At 43.5% G+C, this 23,836-nt stretch overlaps 1 protein-coding gene across 11 annotated transcripts in view; it reads right to left on the bottom strand.

Moving 5' to 3' along the window:
- Positions 1 to 23,836, bottom strand: part of LOC131952256 (protocadherin Fat 1) — a 221,384-nt gene that overhangs the window by 111,310 nt on the left and 86,238 nt on the right. For all 11 annotated transcript variants that reach the window (XM_059314814.1, XM_059314816.1, XM_059314815.1 and 8 more), the window contains exons 3-4: positions 22,942 to 23,123; positions 21,664 to 21,796 (exon numbers count right to left, since the gene is read on the bottom strand). In XM_059314814.1, the coding sequence (XP_059170797.1) occupies positions 21,664 to 21,796; positions 22,942 to 23,123 (315 nt within the window). The remainder of the gene's footprint in view (positions 1 to 21,663; positions 21,797 to 22,941; positions 23,124 to 23,836) is intronic.

Below are 23,836 nucleotides of genomic sequence, written 5' to 3'. Positions count from 1 at the left end.
AGGTGTTCCAAGACCCGAACTAAGAGCTTCTCACCGAACTAATTCTTCAATGTGATGCGTAGGTGTTCCAAGACCCGAACTAAGAGCTTCTCACCGAACTAGGCACCGTAGGTGCTCCAATACCCGATGTAGGAGTCCCATAGCCTGAGCCCGAACCAGGCGCCCAACACCCCTAACTAGGCGCCTGACCTACCGCACTTGCTAACTAAAATATGGCATTAGTATATTACATGGCACAGCAAGCATTTGTGAGTCAATCCGCTTTTTATTATACACTTTTATGAGCCCCACTGGAAGTTCTATGTTAGCTCTGAAAACGTCAGATTTAAATAAGTGCAAATGTGAAAGCCAGTTGTTCGCAGATGACCCCAGAGCCGAAGTTGTCGTCCCTTGGTTAAATACAGTACATTACCCCCTCCGAGTTTAACATGTTATTCTCATTATTACCGTGTCACTTGACAATGCGACATTTCATTTCTGATGATATAGCTCATTTTAGACAACCGTTAAGGGTAGGTCAGGATTAGAGCTAGGTTTAGGGCTAGATTATGGAATAGGCTGTGAGTCACTTTAAAGATTATGGGCTAGGCTCTCAATTAGGTTTAAGATCACGTGAGGAGACATTAAACCGATTAAGTCATAATCTAAAATTATCTTTAAATTATTAACTCAGACAGACTAACCCCCCCCCCCCCCCCACACACACACATAAGTTTAAAAGCACTCGCCTAACCTCGGCACATCACAAAGACACGATAAACCTAACAGACGGAGATCAGAGACCGAACCTTACCCCAGTCCATCTCTCACTCCACGACCTGTCAACTCGGTCATATATTGCCCGAGTCTTTTTTTTTAACGTCGACACGCCCACACTGTTACACAAAAAAAAGACTTGATTACATAACACATCAAAGGACCGATTACATAACACATGAAAGGTCTGCCCATAAAACATGCCCCTGGTGACTCCCATTTCTTACTTGTTTGATTTATAACAAGTTTACGATGTAATATGGGGGGGGGGGGGGTAATTCTATGCTGAATGTAAAAAAACATTTTGTTTACTTTCGGATCTAGCTTTAAAAATTGGTTGGTTTAACGCAATCACACGTCATGTTTGACTCCTGTTGTTTTCTGTAGCTACCTGTAAGTAACTGGACAATATTTCACCACTCGAGACGTCATCGTCATCTGAGTTTCTTTCAGGCAACTCTTCGTGGGAGGAGGAGAAGGGCGCGAAGCATAACTACCGCCCCCTCCCCCAACAAAATAGACTCTATAGAAAATATTTACTTTTACCAGTGTCCGCAACCTCACTCTGGAAAGTTTTTTCAGCCCCCCCCCCCCCCCCCCCCCTCCGAAAGTTTCAACTTTCCCACCCCCGGAAAAAAAAGTCTGATAGAAACGGTGCGTTTAAACAACAACAAAAAAAAAATATTGTGTGTATGTGTTATTTTCAAAAAATAAATAAAAATATTCGTGGAAGAATAAAAGTAAAGTCGACGCTCTAAATACATCCAGCCAATTCACAGTGACAGGGGCGGGGCGGATAGAGGCGTGCGTCTAGGGCGTTGTACACAATTGTGAGTTATCAGGTTTCTCCACCCTCAATTTTAGTGAAATTTTGACACACCCCCCCCCAACTTCTATGTCACGTGGTGTCACACTTGCAATGTCTGTCTCCTTCCCTCCACCCCACATTATCTTTCTTTGTCCCGACACCTGATTTCTTCAGGTGAGCCGTCTGACGCCTCAAGTTACCCGTTAATGTGTGGAGGTGTAGGTGTCACTGACCAACGGTGTTGCTAACCTCTCTATTGGCTCAATGCTCCTACACTGACCAACGGTGTTGCTAACCTCTCTATTGGCTCAAGGCTCCTACACTGACCAACGGTGTTGCTAACCTCTCTATTGGCTCAAGGCTCCTACACTGACCAGCGGTGTTGCTAACCTCTCTATTGGCTCAATGCTCCTACACTGACCAACGGTGTTGCTAACCTCTCTATTGGCTCAAGGCTCCTACACTGACCAGCGGTGTTGCTAACCTCTCTATTGGCCCAAGGCTCCTACACTGACCAACGGTGTTGCTAACCTCTCTATTGGCTCAAGGCTCCTACACTGACCAACGGTGTTGCTAACCTCTCTATTGGCTCAAGGCTCCTACACTGACCAGCGGTGTTGCTAACCTCTCTATTGGCTCAATGCTCCTACACTGACCAACGGTGTTGCTAACCTCTCTATTGGCTCAAGGCTCCTACACTGACCAGCGGTGTTGCTAACCTCTCTATTGGCTCAATGCTCCTACACTGACCAACGGTGTTGCTAACCTCTCTATTGGCCCAAGGCTCCTACACTGACCAGCGGTGTTGCTAACCTCTCTATTGGCCCAAGGCTCCTACACTGACCAGCGGTGTTGCTAACCTCTCTATTGGCCCAAGGCTCCTACACTGACCAGCGGTGTTGCTAACCTCTCTATTGGCTCAATCCTCCTACACTGACCAGCGGTGTTGCTAACCTCTCTATTGGCCCAAGGCTCCTACACTGACCAGCGGTGTTGCTAACCTCTCTATTGGCTCAATCCTCCTACACTGACCAGCGGTGTTGCTAACCTCTCTATTGGCTCAAGGCTCCTACACTGACCAGCGGTGTTGCTAACCTCTCTATTTGTTCAAGGCTCCTACACTGACCAGCGGTGTTGCTAACCTCTCTATTGGCTCAAGGCTCCTACACTGACCAGCGGTGTTGCTAACCTCTCTATTGGCTCAAGGCTCCTACACTGACCAGCGGTGTTGCTAACCTCTCTATTGGCTCAAGGCTCCTACACTGACCAACGGTGTTGCTAACCTCTCTATTGGCTCAAGGCTCCTACACTGACCAGCGGTGTTGCTAACCTCTCTATTGGCCCAAGGCTCCTACACTGACCAGCGGTGTTGCTAACCTCTCTATTGGCTCAAGGCTCCTACACTGACCAGCGGTGTTGCTAACCTCTCTATTGGCCCAAGGCTCCTACACTGACCAGCGGTGTTGCTAACCTCTCTATTGGCCCAAGGCTCCTACACTGACCAGCGGTGTTGCTAACCTCTCTATTGGCCCAAGGCTCCTACACTGACCAGCGGTGTTGCTAACCTCTCTATTGGCTCAATGCTCCTACACTGACCAGCGGTGTTGCTAACCTCTCTATTGGCTCAAGGCTCCTACACTGACCAGCGGTGTTGCTAACCTCTCTATTGGCCCAAGGCTCCTACACTGACCAGCGGTGTTGCTAACCTCTCTATTGGCTCAAGGCTCCTACACTGACCAGCGGTGTTGCTAACCTCTCTATTGGCCCAAGGCTCCTACACTGACCAGCGGTGTTGCTAACCTCTCTATTGGCTCAAGGCTCCTACACTGACCAGCGGTGTTGCTAACCTCTCTATTGGCCCAAGGCTCCTACACTGACCAGCGGTGTTGCTAACCTCTCTATTGGCCCAAGGCTCCTACACTGACCAGCGGTGTTGCTAACCTCTCTATTGGCCCAAGGCTCCTACACTGACCAGCGGTGTTGCTAACCTCTCTATTGGCCCAAGGCTCCTACACTGACCAGCGGTGTTGCTAACCTCTCTATTGGCCCAAGGCTCCTACACTGACCAGCGGTGTTGCTAACCTCTCTATTGGCCCAAGGCTCCTACACTGACCAGCGGTGTTGCTAACCTCTCTATTGGCCCAAGGCTCCTACACTGACCAGCGGTGTTGCTAACCTCTCTATTGGCCCAAGGCTCCTACACTGACCAGCGGTGTTGCTAACTTCTCTATTGGCCCAAGGCTCCTACACTGACCAGCGGTGTTGCTAACCTCTCTATTGGCCCAAGGCTCCTACACTGACCAGCGGTGTTGCTAACCTCTCTATTGGCCCAAGGCTCCTACACTGACCAGCGGTGTTGCTAACTTCTCTATTGGCCCAAGGCTCCTACACTGACCAGCGGTGTTGCTAACCTCTCTATTGGCCCAAGGCTCCTACACTGACCAGCGGTGTTGCTAACCTCTCTATTGGCCCAAGGCTCCTACACTGACCAGCGGTGTTGCTAACCTCTCTATTGGCTCAAGGCTCCTACACTGACCAGCGGTGTTGCTAACCTCTCTATTGGCCCAAGGCTCCTACACTGACCAGCGGTGTTGCTAACTTCTCTATTGGCCCAAGGCTCCTACACTGACCAGCGGTGTTGCTAACCTCTCTATTGGCCCAAGGCTCCTACACTGACCAGCGGTGTTGCTAACCTCTCTATTGGCCCAAGGCTCCTACACTGACCAGCGGTGTTGCTAACCTCTCTATTGGCCCAAGGCTCCTACACTGACCAGCGGTGTTGCTAACCTCTCTATTGGCCCAAGGCTCCTACACTGACCAGCGGTGTTGCTAACCTCTCTATTGGCCCAAGGCTCCTACACTGACCAGCGGTGTTGCTAACCTCTCTATTGGCTCAAGGCTCCTACACTGACCAGCGGTGTTGCTAACCTCTCTATTGGCCCAAGGCTCCTACACTGACCAGCGGTGTTGCTAACCTCTCTATTGGCCCAAGGCTCCTACACTGACCAGCGGTGTTGCTAACCTCTCTATTGGCTCAATGCTCCTACACTGACCAGCGGTGTTGCTAACCACTCTATTGGCTCAAGGCTCCTACACTGACCAGCGGTGTTGCTAACCTCTCTATCGACTCAAGGCTCCCATGTTGAATAGACAAAAGAGCTGTTGCTGACTTACGGGGATTCGCGAGTCTAACAACTTCATAGTTTGACGGCTCAAAATTTCATCTTTCGTTATGAGAGTATCTAAGACATTACCCCCTCCCCGTCATTTATCCTTCGGACATTCTACCACCACCCTCACTCCGGATTCATTACCACCCTGTCAAGTCAATTACCTCCCCCCGTGTCATTACCCCCCCCCCTGCCCCCTATGCTAAAGAACCGTCACCACCGTGACACTGACCCCAAAATCCAACCACAAAACTATAGCTAACCCTAACCCCAAATCTAAATCTATCTATAACTTATCAATAACTGGACGGGAGGGGGGGGGGGGCAACGGACATGGGGATAATTGCTCCGGGGGTAATGTCGGTGGTGGGGGTCAGCGGGGTAATTGACGGTAGGGGGGTAATGTCCTGTTAATGTCCAAAGCAGTGTGTACCTTGGGCGCCTGCTTGTTGGGTATTGGAGAATCCAGCTCTACCCCCCCCCCCCACCCCCCACACATACTAGATAAAGAAACCTGAAGGCGTCCTTGTGTAGGTCTAAATACTACGCCTTTAAATATGGGTCTCTAGTCCGTAGTAGCGAAACGGAAGTAGTTACATTTTGGACATGGTCCGTACTTCAAAGTCCTTTTTTGTGTGTTACAAATGTAAAAATTGATTTTAAATCTAACCCTAACTTTAGCTCTAGCTCTAACCCTAACCCTACCCCTGGCCAATATTTGATTTTTGTAAACACCAAAAAGTATAAAAACGAGTATCATTTCAGTACTTTCTTTTCGCTACTAATCCCGTAAATTTGACCCCCCCCCCCTTTATCCCTTAACGTGAAAAAAAAGGGGGGGGGCACATCCCACTATTCCGATGGCGCCCCTACCATATAAGCCTACAATCTAAAGAAGAACCATAACCCAACACAGTACATGTCCCGGCGTGGTGAGTGATTGAACAGAAATCAACGCGGTTCTATCACTTCTAAAGACGGGCTTATCGGCGAGGGCTATTCATAAGCGGCGCCGGTGGTTAATATGTTTCTAATGGGTCGGTGAGAGGGTTAGAAGCCTTTTTGTTGAAATCTTTCAACGATTAGGCACGAAGTCGTGTTTGTCAAGGGCTTCAGTCCGATCGGATCGTTTGTAGGAGAAATTGAATCAATTTTCGTGGGTTGTGGTAATGGGTTGTTTGCCCTTATTTCAGTAGTCCCTTTTTTTAAAGTAAAAAATCCTACCTCACCATTCTGGCTAAAAAAAAATGTACCTTACCATTCATATATTATATTATCTCATTTCATATACTAAAAGTTCCGAATAATCCCGATAAATTAAAGGACGGACACAAATTAATTTATTCCGAAACAAAAAAAAAAAGAAAAAAAAAGAAAGGATAAACATCCAATCGTGATATTCCCAAACTAGCATAGATCAAGCGACGCTATGTAAAGTTATACAATACGACAACTCAATTTTCTTTTTATATTAAAGATAATAACGTGTCTGATAAAAAAAAAACTTATTTGATTCGCGAATGTGCAAATAGATCATTAGTGTCTGCAAATTTTTACTAATTACCTGTAATTATGTAAATTGGTACACAACTAATCAATGTGCAAAACCGATAGGGCTGATGGAGCTATGATATCTCAACCCCCCCTTCCCCCCCTCCCCGCATAGCCTCACATCATTTAATGTTTCGCCGGCCCCCAAAATTCCCTAGAGTATCCTTGAACGCCCGTCAATATGAAACTATGTGTCGTTACACCGCGTTTATTAAACTTACGACATGTATACTAAACATGTTTAGAAAAAAAAACTGGTAGCAAGTAAGTAGCCTATACATGTTCCGTGGGAAAAACGTTTTTACAAAACATTATCCGATCCATTTGCGATTTTTTTAGACATTTATATATATATATATATATATATATATATATATATATATATATATATATATATATATATATATATATATATATATATATATATATATATATATATATATATATATATATATATATATATATATATATATATATATATATATATATATATATATATATATATATATATATATATATATATATATCTGTATCGAGATGCCCCATATTTTCCGGCATATAACGCCCTAGTTTTCACTCTATTTATGGGCACCATATTTTTCAGTATCAAAAACCTCAGTTTTCATTGTATCAAGACGCCCTATATATTTTAATGTATCAAATAAGCAGTTTTTACAGTATCTAGGCGCCCCATATCTTTAGGTATCAAACGCCCAGATCTCAACATATCTCCACGAAAATTTCCCCACATAGCCACGCATCCACGCCGATTACGTCAACCAAGATACCAGCATAAAATCCCAGTGTGAACCCCTCGCACGATAAAACCCCTCAGACAACCCCTATGTCCCTCGTGTTTTTAGTGCACTCAGTTTACGAGCATGGTACAGAAGATCTCCACAAACACGCAATCATATTCCACTGCCTACGTCCGGGAAGCGACGTTCGGAGTAGGGGGCCGGCGCCGTGGTAGTACCCAACACCAACTACTCAGCAGAAATTGGTTACATAGATAGTTGGTAACATTTTGTGGTCGTGATGATAGGGGGGGGGGAGATAATTTCGTTTAAAGATCATCGTTGGCTGATTCACTTTGTAAAAATGTAACCGGTATCTATTTTATGTTTTATAACACCGGAATTAAATTTGGCATTTTTTTACAGTTCGCTTGTGAGAGCCGCTACATACAATAAACATACTAACACAAGCATACAGTAGTATACACACAAACAAACATGTTAGCAACAGTAATTATGCAGTAGCACACAACGCTCAAAAAGATAGTATGTCACATACCATACAAATTAACCTCCAAACATACAAAAACACGGTGTCACACCATACAGACTAAACATACAAACATATAAACACATTTTGGTAAAGACCATACAAACTAACCTACAAACACAAAAACAAGTTAGTAGCACATACCATACAAGCTAACCTACAAGCACACACACACACGCACACACACACACACACACATTGGCAAAGACCATACAGACTAAACTACCAACACACATACACAAAACACACTAACAGACAGACAGCAAAACGTACACAAGGTCAGCTTAGCTTATCCCCTAGGTGTTGATTTACAACGGTGTGACAAAAATTTTTACGATCAGCAATAAAAAACACAGCTGAACAATGGGCCAACCTGCCGGATCGTTACAATACAACAATAGAATTTGGCCAAAGTTTCTCCTTCACTACCGTTCACCTCTAGGCTACACCAGTATAGTGTAGGCGGTTTGCCAGATAAAAATACCAGATTTCAAACCAAGAGATTTTTTTTAAAAATATTTCCAATATGGCAACCTTGTCATAATTAGAATCGTTCTGTGCCTAGGTTCAAAATACAAGTCGCCAGATCAAGATGTCGGGTTTTTTTTTTAAGTTAAGATTTAGATATATGGTAGATCTAGATGCCAAGTGCGATCTCGACACAATACTGGTATTTTTATCGCGGAAATCTATCAGTTGTTTTCTGAAATACAAGAACTTCGTTCTAATCTGACATTTTATATGGCAACAATAATTATTTGCCCTTATTTGTGCCACCAGTATGTGCGATGATTATGACTATGGTATCTATCCTTAACTCTCAGCGAAAATTATGTGCACTTTCCATTATATGCATTCAATATCTGCCATTTTTGTCTGGCAGCATTATATACCACCATTTATGACACCATTATCCTATCTATACTAATATCTACTACCATATGCCATTATCATTTTCATTAACGGCTAAAGTAAGCACACATAATTATGGTAGATATTAAGGGCAGATAATTATGGTTGAAGATAAGGACACATAATGATGATAGATTATCTTCAACCATGATTATCTGCCCTTAATATCTACCATAGTTATCTGCCCTTAATATCTACCATAGTTATCTGCCCTTAATATCTACCATAATTATCTGCCCTTGTTATCGACCATCACTAAATGCCCTATTAATATGCCACCACTATATGCCCTATTATCTACCTTCACTACATGCCCTTATAATCTACCTTCATTATCTGCCATTAACATCTACCTTCATTATCTGCCATTATTATCTGCACTGCTATCTGCAGACATGTAAGGGAGTGAACTGTAAAAGATTTCAAAGGTTTATTTCCGTTCACCCGCACCAGACGACCAATCCTGACATTCGTTGCTCTTCGATAAACCCGCCGAAAATCAGGTTAGGATTAGGGTAAGACGGTTTAAGTTTGTACCGATAATCAGGTTAGGATTAGTGTAAGACGGTTAAGTTTGTACCGATAATCAGGTTAGGATTAGTGTAAGACGGTTAAGTTTGAACCGATAATCAGGTTAGGATAAGGGTAAGACGGTTTAAGTTTGTACCGATAATCAGGTTAGGATTAGTGTAAGACGGTTAAGTTTGTACCGATAATCAGGTTAGGATTAGTGTAAGACGGTTTAAGTTTGTACCGATAATCAGGTTAGGATTAGGGTAAGACGGTTTAAGTTTGTACCGATAATCAGGTTAGGGTTAGGATAAGACGGTTTAAGTTTGTACCGATAATCAGGTTAGGGTTAGGATAAGACGGTTTAAGTTTGTACCGATAATCAGGTTAGGGTTAGGATAAGACGGTTTAAGTTTGTACCGATAATCAGGTTAGGGTTAGGATAAGACGGTTTAAGTTTGTACCGATAATCAGGTTAGGGTTAGGATAAGACGGTTTAAGTTTGTACCGATAATCAGGTTAGGATTAGTGTAAGACGGTTAAGTTTGTACCGATAATCAGGTTAGGATTAGTGTAAGACGGTTAAGTTTGAACCGATAATCAGGTTAGGATAAGGGTAAGACGGTTTAAGTTTGTACCGATAATCAGGTTAGGATTAGTGTAAGACGGTTAAGTTTGAACCGATAATCAGGTTAACATGTATTTATTTATTTTTTATAATTGTTTGAATTTTTTTTTTATTATTTTTATTTATTTATTTTTTAATACTTTTTTCAAATAGAAATAATTACATCCATAATTGTTTGAATTTTTTTTTCTCCAGGTTAACATGTTGAACAGTCAAGAATTAGGTGTGGAAAGATCGGATGTAGGCTGCTTCTTACTAATTCTTTAAGTTTAATGCTTTAAAGCTACTCTCCTTAAGCATTTTGAATTAGCTTCCATGCTTTTAAAAGTTACTTCCCCGTTTGTATTTGAAAATGTTACTTCCCCTGCTTAAACTGAAATGTTACTTTTTTTTTTTAAATGAATGGTAGCCTATTTTATTTCCCTTGAATAAAATTTAAATGTTACTTCCCTTGACAAAATCGTAAAGTTATTTCCCTTGATAAAATTATAATACTGCTCAATGTGAATAACAAATCCACTATCCTAAGAATAGTAAAAAAAAAAATTAAATATTTTCTACACTTTGCTTCTAAATAAACCCTTCGCCGACTCCCCGTACATTTCCAAAATAGCAATGTAAACAGAAAGTGATATTTCAACGCCAAGGGTAGACAAAGGTACAGAATATAGTCCAAGTAAAGACCGTACGTTTCCAGCAACTAGTCCCTGAGAGACGACTCATCCCACCACAAACTACACGCTAAATCCCCGAGACGCGGGCGAGGGGGGGGGGGGGACGAAAAAGTACAGAGCATCGCAATGATTAGGCGTCACAGTGACAAAAGATCCCTGTTATTACAGAAGATCATGACGGCGAACCTTCATGAACAATCATTTCTTTCTAAACCCCCACCACCCCCCAACCCCCCTTACCTGGTCGTATATACTTTCTAACCACCTGATACAATAGGTGAAAAATATACTTTCTCATCATTATCTCCCTTCGTGGTTTATTTTTTATTGTCTAGACGGAAGTAGGCGTCACCTCGAGCGAAGACGAGGCTGGAGACTTGACAACGTTGGCAAACTTTTGACAGTACGAATTGTCGAGATGGGGGAAAATCCCATAAATTGTCGTCGAGGGGACTAGATATGACTCAAAATAGTGGGGATAGATAAAAGGTGGTGTCTTCGTTGCTGCCACTTAACACCCACCCCCCTTCCAATTATTCGACATGAATCACAACATACTATACATTTCGTCGTCAGTCAGGGAATTTTAGCTCACCCCTGTATTTTTAAAAAAATGTACACTGACGGAGTGTCAATTTAGTCGACACTTAGTCATGATAAAATTCCAAATTTCATAATACTTTAGTTATTAAATTTATTGTGTATTGTAACGAAAACTAAAAAAAAAAATTGAAAATCTAAAAAAAAAAAAAAAGAAATAAAGAAAAACTTGTCGCTGGTACTGCTAAGTCAAATTGAATAGTACATGTCACTTTTTCAAAATGTATGCGGTGTCAAGTTGAAACTATGGAGGGGTGTAAGTTATACATTTCAACAACTCACCCCCTCCCCCCCCCCCCCCCCCTCACACGCACACAAACATACCTTCCCTTCCTCCGAAATAAACAATGACTTCTGATATGAATGCGACGATATGCAATTATAAATATTTTTTTAGTCATCGAGTAACAACTAAAAAAGATGGATGAATAATGAAGTACGACTACCCTAGTACATATAAACATGTGAGGGGGCGATTGAAAGACAGAGAGGAAAGGGGTAAAAGGAGAGGAGGGGTAGGGAGAGAGGAGGGGGCGATGGAAGGGGAGATAACGATGGAGGGGGTGGGAAAAGAGGAGGCAGGGAGAGAGGAAGAGAACGATAGGAGATAAAAAAAAACAAGGGTAACTAAGACACAGAAAGATACACAAATACACCCCCACCCCGCCTCACCAAAATCGATGCTCAGTTACCATATTCGATGCAATCTTACAATTACCCACAGCTTTATTTATTCATCACCCAACCACCCACGCCGCCCCCTTAAATCAAACCCACTGACCAATGTCCAACCCGTGCACCAAACCCGGTCCAAATGACCATCCACGGGTCTAATCAGATCACGGACCCGACGTATGACCCAAATGACCCGGGCATGACCCGACTAATGAAACGGGGGGTCATTTTTCAAACAATGTCGCGGAAGGCCGACGGGAAGGGTATTTAAAATCAACGCTCCGGACAATCATTGCTCCACCCAATCCACCGCCCCCCTCCACCCAATCCACCGCCCCCTCCACCCAGCGCGAGCAGATGATGAAGATTAGAACGAAGGAGCTCCAGTTAATGAGTTTGCCGCTAGGATGACGAACACTTCGGCCATTATGTCCTGGACCCCGGCATCAACCTCTGTTGGTCAAACTGACCGGAACTCGTCAGACAAACAGTGCAGAGGGGATGGGGTGGGGGGGTGTCCCATCATGGTAGTGGGGGGACTGGGCAAGTCCTGACCCGAGCATCAATATCTTGTGGTTAAAACTGACCAGAGTTTACAAGATAAACATTGCAGGGGTGGGTGCCCTAATGGGGGTGGGGGTCTGGGTAGGTCTTGATCCAGGCATTAATATCTTACGGTACAAGATAAACATTACAGGGGTGTGCCAATGGGGGGGGGGCGCCGCTTTTAGGACTGCAGCATCCACCCCAGTTGGTAAAAAAACTGACCGGAACTTGAAAAAATAGCGCAGACGTAGGCCCTATAGGGGTCCATATTAAGCGTGACTCATTTGTTTTTCAATGTCCTGATTCAATACATACAAATATATTTTCTTATCAAATAGACCATTCCCACTAGACCTGATCTTAGGCCTAAGGTTTACTAGACTTACGGTTTTGATTAGGGATGAAATTAAATATCCTAATCAGCGATACCATCAGTATAGTATAGCCAATGGACAAGAACACAGATTGAATGCAGAGGGGGTAAGAACTGAGTTTTTATATCCAAGTCCAAAATCGGCCCCATAGTTTCTTCCGGGAATCTCTTTGAATGAAATGGAATTTACATAGAAAATATACTTTTATCAGTGTCCCGTCCCCCCCCCCCCCTGGAAAATTTAGTCTGGAAGAAACACTGATGGGCCCATACACAATTTAACAGCTAACAAGTACATATAGCGAGCTTCACCTGTTTCAATGAACTCGGCATATGAAGGGATGATGTGGTCAGTACTATGCCCAGCTGCCTTTTGTTTTCCTAACATCAATTAGGTACCCATCAGAGCTGGGTGGACTCAGGGACGTTCTACGGTCGCAGGTCCGAATCGAGAACCTAACTTGAGACCTTGGGGGCTAGCAGCCAAACGCTCTACCACCCGACCACGCCTCCCCCCGTATCGCGAGCTTAGTACAACATCAGTAGAACCAAGTGAAGTCAGTCCTTCTGAGTAAATACGTAGTCAAAAAATATACATCGGCACTCCACACAATAACAGTGCTTACAGAACAACAAGAGAAGTCTGCGATCCAAAACCTTCATCAAAACTGACAGACTTAGCAATAACTAACCCAACAAAAAACCTACAACCCTACGCCATTACCGACAGACAACCCCGGCCACAACTAACCAAACAAACAACACAACAAATGACAGCCGCCGTAACTAGTGACAGCCGCTGTCCAACAGCCCAGTAATTACTTTCACTTTAACCGTCATCACCAACTCCATCGCCACCGGCCAGAGATATTGATTTTTGTACACGCTCATCACAAACCCGCGCACTCATTAGCCGGGCTGGTAATAAGATTTAAGATCAAATCACGGCTTTGTCTGTATCAACATACTCGGCCCTCGATAATCAATATACTCGGCCCTCGATAATCAACATACTCGGCCCTCGATAATCAACATACTCGGCCCTCGATAATCAACATACTCGGCCCTCGATAATCAACATACTCGGCCCTCGATAATCAACATACTCGGCCCTCGATAATCAACATACTCGGCCCTCGATAATCAACATACTCGGTCCTCGATAATCAACATACTCGGCCCTCGATAATCAACATACTCGGCCCTCGATAATCAACATACTCGGCCCTCGATAATCAACATACTCGGCCCTCGATAATCAATATACTCGGCCCTCGATAAACTCTCGGTAATTTCTTTCGGTGTTTTTTTCCCCTTTAAGTTATCTCGCGTGTAATTTGAGACATCGGACATCAGGTGTGGTCTATACATATATATTTTTTAAAATAACTGACACTGCACCTGTATACACACACTGACATGCGAGGTCTAGCATGGGGGAAAAAATTAATTACTAATTGATATTTTTAGTATTTTGAAAAAATTTTTAATCATGATGTTGGGAGAGGGGGTGGAGGCTTGACTAGATATTTGAAAATCCCTGATAAAATACGATTCAACAAGAGCGTATTGAGTTCAATGCTTGGGCTTAAGTCGGTAGGAATTTGTTGAGTTCACTCAGCTCTTATTGGTACCTGGGTCTGGGAAAGCATAGTCGGCTGAACATAATGCTGACAAGTGTTTTTAAATAATTTTCTTGTGTCTCAAAAACAGACAAACTCTACTTCATCTGCCTCTTTAGAATGTTATAACATAATTATTTACATCTGAGAGATAATGTTCTTTAAGCTGAAGATACATACGATTCTAGACTTGAACAAACTGTTTAAAAAAACCTCTTTAATTCCAGACTAAACAAACTGACTGATGTTTAAAAAAAACTCTCCAACCCCAGAAGTAACTGAGATCATTGACGCCACTCTCTCTCTCAGAATAGAGAATAGACGGCCGTGCTCGTTGCCCATCCTCCCCGACCCCGGCCCGAGTCGTTAATTTCTAAAACGTCCTCTCTCGCGCTAATTTATGGCCCGTGTCGTGTTGGTCTCAACAGGGCCGGAGTTATGACTCATGGTCAGTCGGCTCGTTACACGGCACCGCTTCATCACGACTGACCAGTCCAGAATATTAATGACGCTCGACCCCCAACCACCACCTGCTAGAGAAGACAGATGAAGAAATGAAGCTTTGCTAACACACGAGATTCCGAGTTCGAATCCCGCTTGGTAGGCCAGATAGTAGAAAAATGAATTTTTCCACAACCACCGCCTGCTAGAGAAAACAGATGAAGAAATGAAGTTTTCCTAACACGGAGATTCCGAGTTCGAATCCCGCTCGGTAGACCAAATAGTGGAAGAATGAATTTTTTACTGATTCGGAGATTGCAAGTGTGAATCTTGCCTGGCTTGGAAGACAGTTAAAAACACGGGAATTCGAAGTACGAACCCACGGCAATCCGTAAGTTTCAGCTAGGTGCACATACCAGACCTGTACAACGTTCCCTCTAACGAGAAAAAGCTAGTGTCAACGTGTATTTTATGTGCGCGGTCTTCTAAAAGTCTTACACACTGTAATGCGTATTTTAGAAAATGACTGCGCGGCAGTTCAAAACAACTGCGCGGCCGCGCAACCGCGCAGCTTAGATGAAACACACCTAGATGCTGGTCACGGAACTACCAATGGCCGCGGTTATGCTGAGACCAGGTGCCGGAGTCGTCCACTTGAAGGTGAATCTAGATTACCCCCCCCCCCCCCTACCCAGGTAACATCTGTGGTCAGATGCCAGTTACACTCCTGCTTTGCAACATGATAACAATGTTTGAATCTCAAAGAGACTTTTCTTTGCAAGCCAATCACGCCCCCCCCCCCCTATTGCGATTCTTTTTACCCCTAACCTAAACCGTCATCTAACTACATCATCACTGATATAAGATTTAAGTACCAAATCAAATATTGCCTGGAGCAGAGAGAAGGCTCTTACACATTTGATTTTAATTCCTTGTTATTACATACAATTTAAAAAAATATATATTTTGCAGCTGTTGTTTTTAGTTTTTTTTTTTTTTTTATTATTTAAAGAAACGACACGTGAATCATACTATAACATTTTAGTTGACTGACATGTCGTCTAACCTACACGCAGGCTGACAAATTACTGACAAATTGGATACTTAACCATGTCAGAGTATGGAGGACAAAAACTAATTCTATAACAAGCATACTGTGACATATAAAAACAACATCCCCCGGCCACACCACAACCCACAGCCGTTAAAATAATCTACCGGCTAATCTCCACGTCTGACTTATGGAGCTATTATAATCCGGACAGGTGGATCAACGGTCCGGTTAACACAAACTGAACAACATTAGGTGACCTGTCCACGGTGGAGGGTGAGTGATGGGCTTACGTGTCTCGTTGGAATGGTGTACCCTCTCTTACCTCTCGGTGGAGAGGAGAGTGATAGGGCTACCCTCTCTTGTCCAACTGTTCAAAGTTCCAGAGCCAGTTTGTTGCCTACAGACGCTGAAAAGCTAAAACATGCTCGGCTAAAAAGGTGCGTATCTTGAGGGTGCGCAACTTAAAAAACCGAACTAAAACATACGCATCTAAATATGCGCAGCGTTGGCGCAGCTTTATCGTGCGCACTAATACTGCACAAAGTTACTACGACTTAAATCATGCACCGTATTTCATCTTTCATGTTATCTAAATCAACTACACAAATAAGACCTTGTAAAAACTATAATGAAACCAAAAGTTTACCAAAATCAACTCTTCCGGTTTACAAAATACCCAAAGCCCTTAATTTCTCACCAAAATAAAAAATGTTCTATTGCTCCACTTCATACCACCCCCCCCCCCCCATCACGTCCTGAACAATGCGTCATTCACTGTTTACATCGCCCCCCCCCACCCCCCCCCCTTATGTTGAAGATTAACTTAATAGATTACACTGGGTGAGGGAAAAGGTAGAAAGGGGAGCGGGGGGGGGTCACAGAAACCCCCACGCCTTCTATTATGTAATCACTTTACGTACGGATATCAAATTTTAAAAGACCTTTTCTGTTCACTCCTCCTCCCCTTGCCTTATTCCGGAAGCGCATGTTCTCACGTGTTGCGCATGCGTCGGTTTTCCGGTAACATCCGATCTAGCGTGTTTACGTAAAGATTCCTACGCGGCCGTATAGCTAGGTGGGTGGCGGCGATTCGGGCTTTTTTGTTGTTGTACAGTCTTGCTGGAAATCAAATTTCTGTTTTGACGAATACGCCGTGAAGCCGGCAGCCGGTGTCACGTGTCTAGCCGGCATGTTGACTTTTGAGGTGTTGGTCCGGAATTTTAGAATTTTAGTCACCCATCTTAATTCGCAAGTTGTATGAATAATCTTAGACATTGTATCCTATGCCGAAAGTGGAGTTCGGATCTCGGACTGGGGATCCTGGCTCAAGTTAAGGAAAGTAAAGGCAGGCTGTGAATAGTGCTGACCACACCATCTCTTCATCTGAATATGGGACGGCGTGGTCGGGAGTTAGAGCACTCGACTTCTATGCCGAAAGTCTCGAGTTCGGATCTCGGACTCCGATGCCTGGCTCACGTTAAGGAAAGTAAAGGCGGGCTGGGCTCTGCAGTGGTCAGGAAACAGATAAACTCTACTTCACCTGCCCTATTTGATCATCAGGCCCGGAGCTTTACTATTTGTGAATAATCTCATCCACGCGTGAACAACTAAATGCCGGCACATGAACATTTGGCGGCATCGCAATATAGCATCTCACAGTGGTGTGGTTAGCCGAGCAGTATTGCTGCAAACACAATGCAAAGACCAGTGTCTTCGTTAGCGGTAGAGTTATTGTTTTTAAAAAAAATTCAGGAAAGTGTAAGAGTTTAGGTTAAATATTAGCATAACTTTAGCACCAGAATGGTATATTAGCTTCGAACAGAGGCGTAGCGCCCCTTACCGGCGCCCGGGGACAAACTTTCAATTTGGCGCCCCCCCCCCCCCGCTTAAACTTTTGATTTGCACTTTGCACCCTCCCCCCTCAAACTTTTGATTTGCACCCCCTCCTCAAACTATCGATTTGCACCCCCCCCCCCTCTCAAACTATTTATAATTTGTTTTTCCAACTCATTTTGGCGCCCCCTAAGGTCGGCGCCCGGGGACATATGTACCGCCCCGACCCCCCCCCCCCCCCTTAGTTCGCTACGCCTCTGGCTTTGAACCAGTCTTGTCCAAGGACCGTATTTTTTTTTAAATTTCCTGTAATTTAAATTTAAAAAAAAAAAATTAATTCCAACAAAAGACGTTTATCAAACACATGACTTTGCGTGTAACGAAATAAAATAATTGCTAGCTATCAGAAATTGAATTTTTAAAAAATTAATTGAAACTTCAAACTTATTCAAAGAAAAAAAAATTGTTAATCTCTAGTATCAGCATGCGCCCGATCCCCTTAAGCCCTCATTAAAAGCCCGTGAAATAGACAAGACTCGTGACTCCACTCGTGACTCCACCACAACAAGTGCTGAGGTAATCCCCGTGAGAAACAATACCACTTCCGGTATCGGTACCGAGGGGAGGTCATTATCACGAAAACTGAAACGGGATACTAGATTGGCTCTCACACGAGAAATCAATTAATTTTTTTTTTTCCAAAATCCCAATTCTATACATTTTTTATGGGATAATATATTGTTCACTACCCCCCCCCCTTCTCCATAAGCCACCATCACCCTCTACATATTTTTTTTTCTTCCTATCTGCTTTCTAAAGTACAGGATTTAATCTTAATCAACTTTTTAAAAAAAAAAAAACGTTCTAGTTTCATTATGGATACTATAAAAAGTAGACATCTATCTGCACTGAATAGGGCTGGTAAGTAGGTCACCAACCAGTTCTATGGCTCATGCAGGTTTTATTGAGCCGTAGACTGTCCGTAGAATTGGTTGGTGACCTACTTACCAGCCCTATTATGAAAGCAAATACTTATGCGAAAATATATTTACACAAGCGTGTTTTGTTTTATATGAGGAAGGAATTAACAAAACTAATTTCGGTTTATTTGCCATTGATAACAAAATCTTTTTGGTCACAAAATGGTGCGCGTACCTGGCAAGCCAGTGTGTGTCAATATTGTGTCTGTAGGTATGGCAGGGCACAGGAAGTCACGTGATAGACACACAGGGAGACGTCTGGAACATTCCGGACTTATTTGCTTCACAGTTCGGGATATAAAGGGATCATCCCGACCGGCAGGATTTGTAAAACGGTCTTTCGAAAAACCGGACCCGGCCGAATTTGAAAAATAATTTACTCAAAACACAAGCACCGACAGAATGAGTAGAAAAAAGATATTCTACCACAAACACAATCAACGACATAATCAATAAAAACCTACCACAAACACAATCAACGACATAATCAATACAAACCTACCACGAACACAAGAACCGACATCATTTGTAAAAACATTCATCCAAAACACTACAACCGGCAACAAATGGGGTTTAAAAAAAAAAAACATGCGCTCTAAAAGCCGGAACCGGCAGCATCTTCAACATATTTCTTTAAAAAGCCGGAACCCAAGACAGACAACTCACACGATCCGGGTGTCAGATTTCTCCAGACGGTACAGAGCAACTCTTTTGTCTACCAGTAACACAATCATTACATTGACGGGGGGGGGGGGTGGTTTGGGGTGGCGAGGGGGATGGTTGGGGGAGGGGGGGTTAAAGCTCCTCCAATTTGACCTACATATTAAGTTATGCAATGTTTTTGAAAACCAACCCGCGGAGAAAGCGCCGTCTGCTACAGTTTCCGGTTTCACTTGTGTGTGGTGGAATGTTCGTGTTTCGATGGTCGGGGTAAATGTTCGTGTTTCGATGGTCGAGGTAAATGTTCGTGTTTCGATGGTCGAGGTGAATGTTCGCTTTCGGGTGAATTTTCGTAAAACGAACATCTTCTTGTTGCACCTTTCATAGCTGACATTTTTTGTTTCACTGACCTGACATTTGATTGACTGACATTCGTACGACTGACAGCTCGCTACATAATTATAAAGTTTAAACTTTTTTTGGAATTCATCATTTTTCAACATCAAATATTTAATATGCAAAAGCCATACCCTAAAACCCTAGCCATAATCCTATCCTTTACCCAACTTTAACCTTAATCCTAATCCACATTATTAGAAAAATCAATCCATTGACGTAACACTGTATTTGAAGACAAAGACGTCTTTATAAAAAATAACAAAATTCAAGGACAACCAAGTCAAACCTACTTTCGTTTTTAAATCTCATCACTATGACAACGGAACTCCCCAAGGAATGAATGGCCAATACATTGCCAAGCATTTCTTCATTTTTCTCCCTCTCTCTCCCAGACTGGTGACGTCATAGCTGGAAGATTGTACAGATTTTAATCTAGATTCGATTTAGAACTTCCGGGTTAGCAGCACTACCACCCCCCCCCCCCTCCACCAGACCCCCCAGGACTAACCCTAGTTCTCGGTTTCATTAACTAGAGGATCTAGTATGTACCGCCTACTTTGACTTACATAAAACGTCTGGTTAGCAATCATGCATTGCCCAACCTTAACTATCTCTGTCCGATTCGAACATAACCTAATACTAGATCTTTAAAAAAAAAGTCAAGCCAACTTGTTGACTTGTTCAAAAAGCCCCCCCCCCCCCCACCCTCACGAAACCCAGCCCTCGACACGTGCCTCCACCCACACGGCTCGCCCGAGCACCAGTCTCTCGTTAGCTTGGGTACTGTCCAACTACCGAAACATAAATAAGCTTCGTCTCGTCTCCGAGAAACGCCAAATGGAAAAGAACTCACATACATATTTAAAAAGTTTCCCTATTCAGCTCTCTGTTTCCAATACGGTAGACGAGCCCTACCCAGGCCTATTCAATAACAGGACCCCTCTGCATAACACTATACTCAAATAAAATAGCAGGATCCCTCAACACGACCCCCATAGGAAGAAAAGAACATGATCCTTTTGAAACCCCCTAGCTTGACCACGATTTCAACCCCATTCCTCGCCCAGACTACCTTGAGCTCAGGGTCCAGACCCCAACCTACACAGCCGACCACATTTTCGATCCCCTCAACCCCTAAGAGGATACCGATCCCAAACACCCCCCCCCCCCCCCAACCAACACACACACACACTACTGTACTTTCAATTCTCAACTCACCCCTACTCAGAACACTACAAGTAGGATCCCGACCCCAACCCCTAACCAGACACCATTTTCGATCCCGTACCCACCCTCAACCAAACACCATTTTCGGCGCCGATCCTCCCCCCCCCCCCCCCACCACCCTGACCACTACAAGACCAGGTCTTAAAGAAACCATCACAAGAAGCGACGCCATCGATCGAGAGCGCCTGTGTGTGGGGTGGTTGGTGGATGATGAATCTCGATTCAACTCGTCTGCGACGTTTCTTTTCTCATCGCTTGCTCGTCTTGTGTACAATAACATCCGAGTTAATCGTCATCAGCCCTTACAGTCGGGGGGCCAAAATGGGGGCTTAGTCGAGGGCTTGAGTGACGCAAACTTTGATTATCGTCATTCTACCTTACTGTCAAAAATAGGGGGGGGGGGCTTAGTCGAGGGCTTGGGTGACGCAAATATTGTTTGATTCTCCTGCAAGTCTGTGGATCCTAATGTAGGCTTGAGTGACGCAAACTTTATCACCATCCTCCCTTACAGTCGGGAATAAAATGTAGGCTTAGTAGAGGGCTTGGGGTGACACCATCTTCTTTTACAGTAGGCACCAAAATGGGGTCTTAGTCAAGAGCTTGGGGTGTTTAAAACAATGTTTAGTTATCTGCTAGCCTGTGGATCCTAATGGAGGCTTAGCCGAGGGCTTGGGGTGTCTAAAACAATGTTTGATTATCCTGCAAACCTGTAAATCCTAATGCAAGTTTAGTCGAGGGCTTGGAGTGACGTATCCGGATTTGTGTCGGAGAACCGGAGACCGGTTCTGTTACCGGTATAGTTGCGATTAACCAGTTTAGCTAAGGAGTAACCTTGCCCCTAATCCCTACCCTCCACAATTAGCCACGTACGAAACTCGACCAATGACTCGAATAGGTTCGACCACTGGAAGAAATCCCACCCCCTCCCCACCCTACCTACCCGCAAGTTTTACTTACCGGTGCGGGGGTCAATAACGAAAAAATTCTGTTGGTTCCCTCCGGTGATGGCATACGTCAGACTTTGGGCACCGTCGTAATCCCCGTCCGTGGCCTGGATTTGAATGAAGTTCTTCTGCTCTTTTTTGTTTTCCTGGCGGGGTGGGGGAGACGGGGTTGAGGGTAAAGGATTAGGGTGGGGGGAAAAATAATATATTAAATTACAGAAACACATTAATCAAATTACACGCGCCGTCATAATAGGAGATGGGGGAGGGGGTTTAAAATAAGAGGGGAGGGAGGTGTCAAGTTCTATTGTTTCGTGTCAAGTTTACTACAAAGTGGAGGGGAAGTTTATAGAACATCAAATGTCGGTTTTTCCCCGGGTGTTGTGTTAGTAGTCAGGGACTATTGAAACAATGTTTTTTTTTTTTTTGTTTTCTTTCTTCGTGAACATTGGTTAGACAGAGCAATGAGGCTTTAAGCCTTAAGTGAAATATGGTCCGTTGGTATTTGGGGTAAAGGTATATACTCTAAAGTAGCTACTTGCTAGGACCAACTTAGTTTCATAATTCACGTTAGGGAAAGTAAAGGCATCTGGGCAGAGTGCTGAATACACTATCCTTTCATATGCCGAGGTCACTCTACTTCACTTGCCCCATAGACTGTCAAGTTTGGAAGAGGAACTTGACTTTTTACTGACTTTTAAATTAGCTTACAGTTTTTACCCTACCAATATAGATACCTGTTTGGCCATAACAAAATAGCTACCTGTTATACTCCACCAAATAAGCTACCTGATATGCCTCAAGATTAGCTACCTGATGCTTGAACTAACTAACTTTTACTCCACCAAATAAGCTACTGTAAGTTACCCTCCACCAAACTAGATATACGTTAATGTTCCAAATTAGCTGACTTATACTCCACAATCAACAACTCTTATACAGCGATTCCACCAGCTACACTTCACCAAAGTAGCCACAACCCTCCACTAAGGTAGCCACAACCCATCCACCAAGGTAGCCACAACCCATCCACCAAGATAGCCACAACCCCTCCACCAAATTAGCCACAACCCCTCCACTAAGGTAGCCACAACCCATCCACCAAGATAGCCACAACCCCTCCACTAAGGTAGCCACAACCCTATAACAAGGTAGCCACAACCCTATACCAAGGTAGCCACAACTTTCAACCAAGGTACCCACAAACTCTCCACCAAGGTAGCCACAACCCCTCCACCAAGGTAACCACAACCCCTCCACTAATACTTAAAAAAACAATTCTAGCCCTCACCTCCACCGCGGCGTAGTAGACTGGCTCAACGCTCTGAGGGATGTTGTCGTTGGCATCCTCTACCTCGATGAGCACCTCGACCCTCGCGAACTTTGGGACCAGGGCTCGGTCTTGGGCTACAACAGTCAGCCAGTAGTGGGAGGTCGTCTCGCGATCTAGCACCTGGCTGGTCCTGATTGTACCTGCAATTATACAATTTTTTAAAAAAATGATCAAATTGTAATTATGGGTTCAATATTGTTTTGTTTATTAAAAATAATCATAGTTGAAACGTTTTTAATAGGCACGCTAAAAACATATGGATCAAGATAAGGATCTAAATATAAATATTTTTTTTAATTAAGAAAGAAAAAAATAAAGCGTTTTAATTATTAGAATACCAGTATAAGATATAGGCTACCGGTACAGGTCGATTAACACTTTGTAGGTATTGACACATCGGTTATAGCCTTAAATTCTAACCATTACATATAACCGAACCTGGTCCCTAAGCCAAAGGTCTAAAACTATCTCCTACCCTAAGCCAAATTCTAGCCTTAACCTATCCCGTACCTTAAATCGAATTCTAGCCTAAACCAAACCTTTACCGTATACCTAAATCTAGCCTTAACCAAAAAACTAGCCTTAACCAAACCTTTACCATATACCTAAATCTAGTCTTAACCAAACAATTACCATATACCTAAATCTAGCCTAAACCAAACTCTTACACTAGAGCGAATCCTTACCCTAAGCTAAACCCTACTTTAAACCAAACCGTAACATTACAAAAGAAAAACGGTACAGACAATACACTAGACTATATGGTTATGGCTAATCGATAAAACCGTTATTTCTGTTTCCGTCTACAATCAAATACAATCGACCCTTAGCTCATCGACCCGTGGCTTGACCA

This window comes from Physella acuta, unplaced genomic scaffold (assembly GCF_028476545.2).
Source record: "Physella acuta isolate Inbredline_101_S28 unplaced genomic scaffold, ASM2847654v3 ptg000862l, whole genome shotgun sequence".
Classification (NCBI taxonomy): Eukaryota; Metazoa; Mollusca; class Gastropoda; family Physidae; genus Physella; species Physella acuta.
The sequence above is the reverse complement of the archived record's forward strand: the minus strand, read 5'-3'. Positions and strand labels throughout refer to the sequence as shown.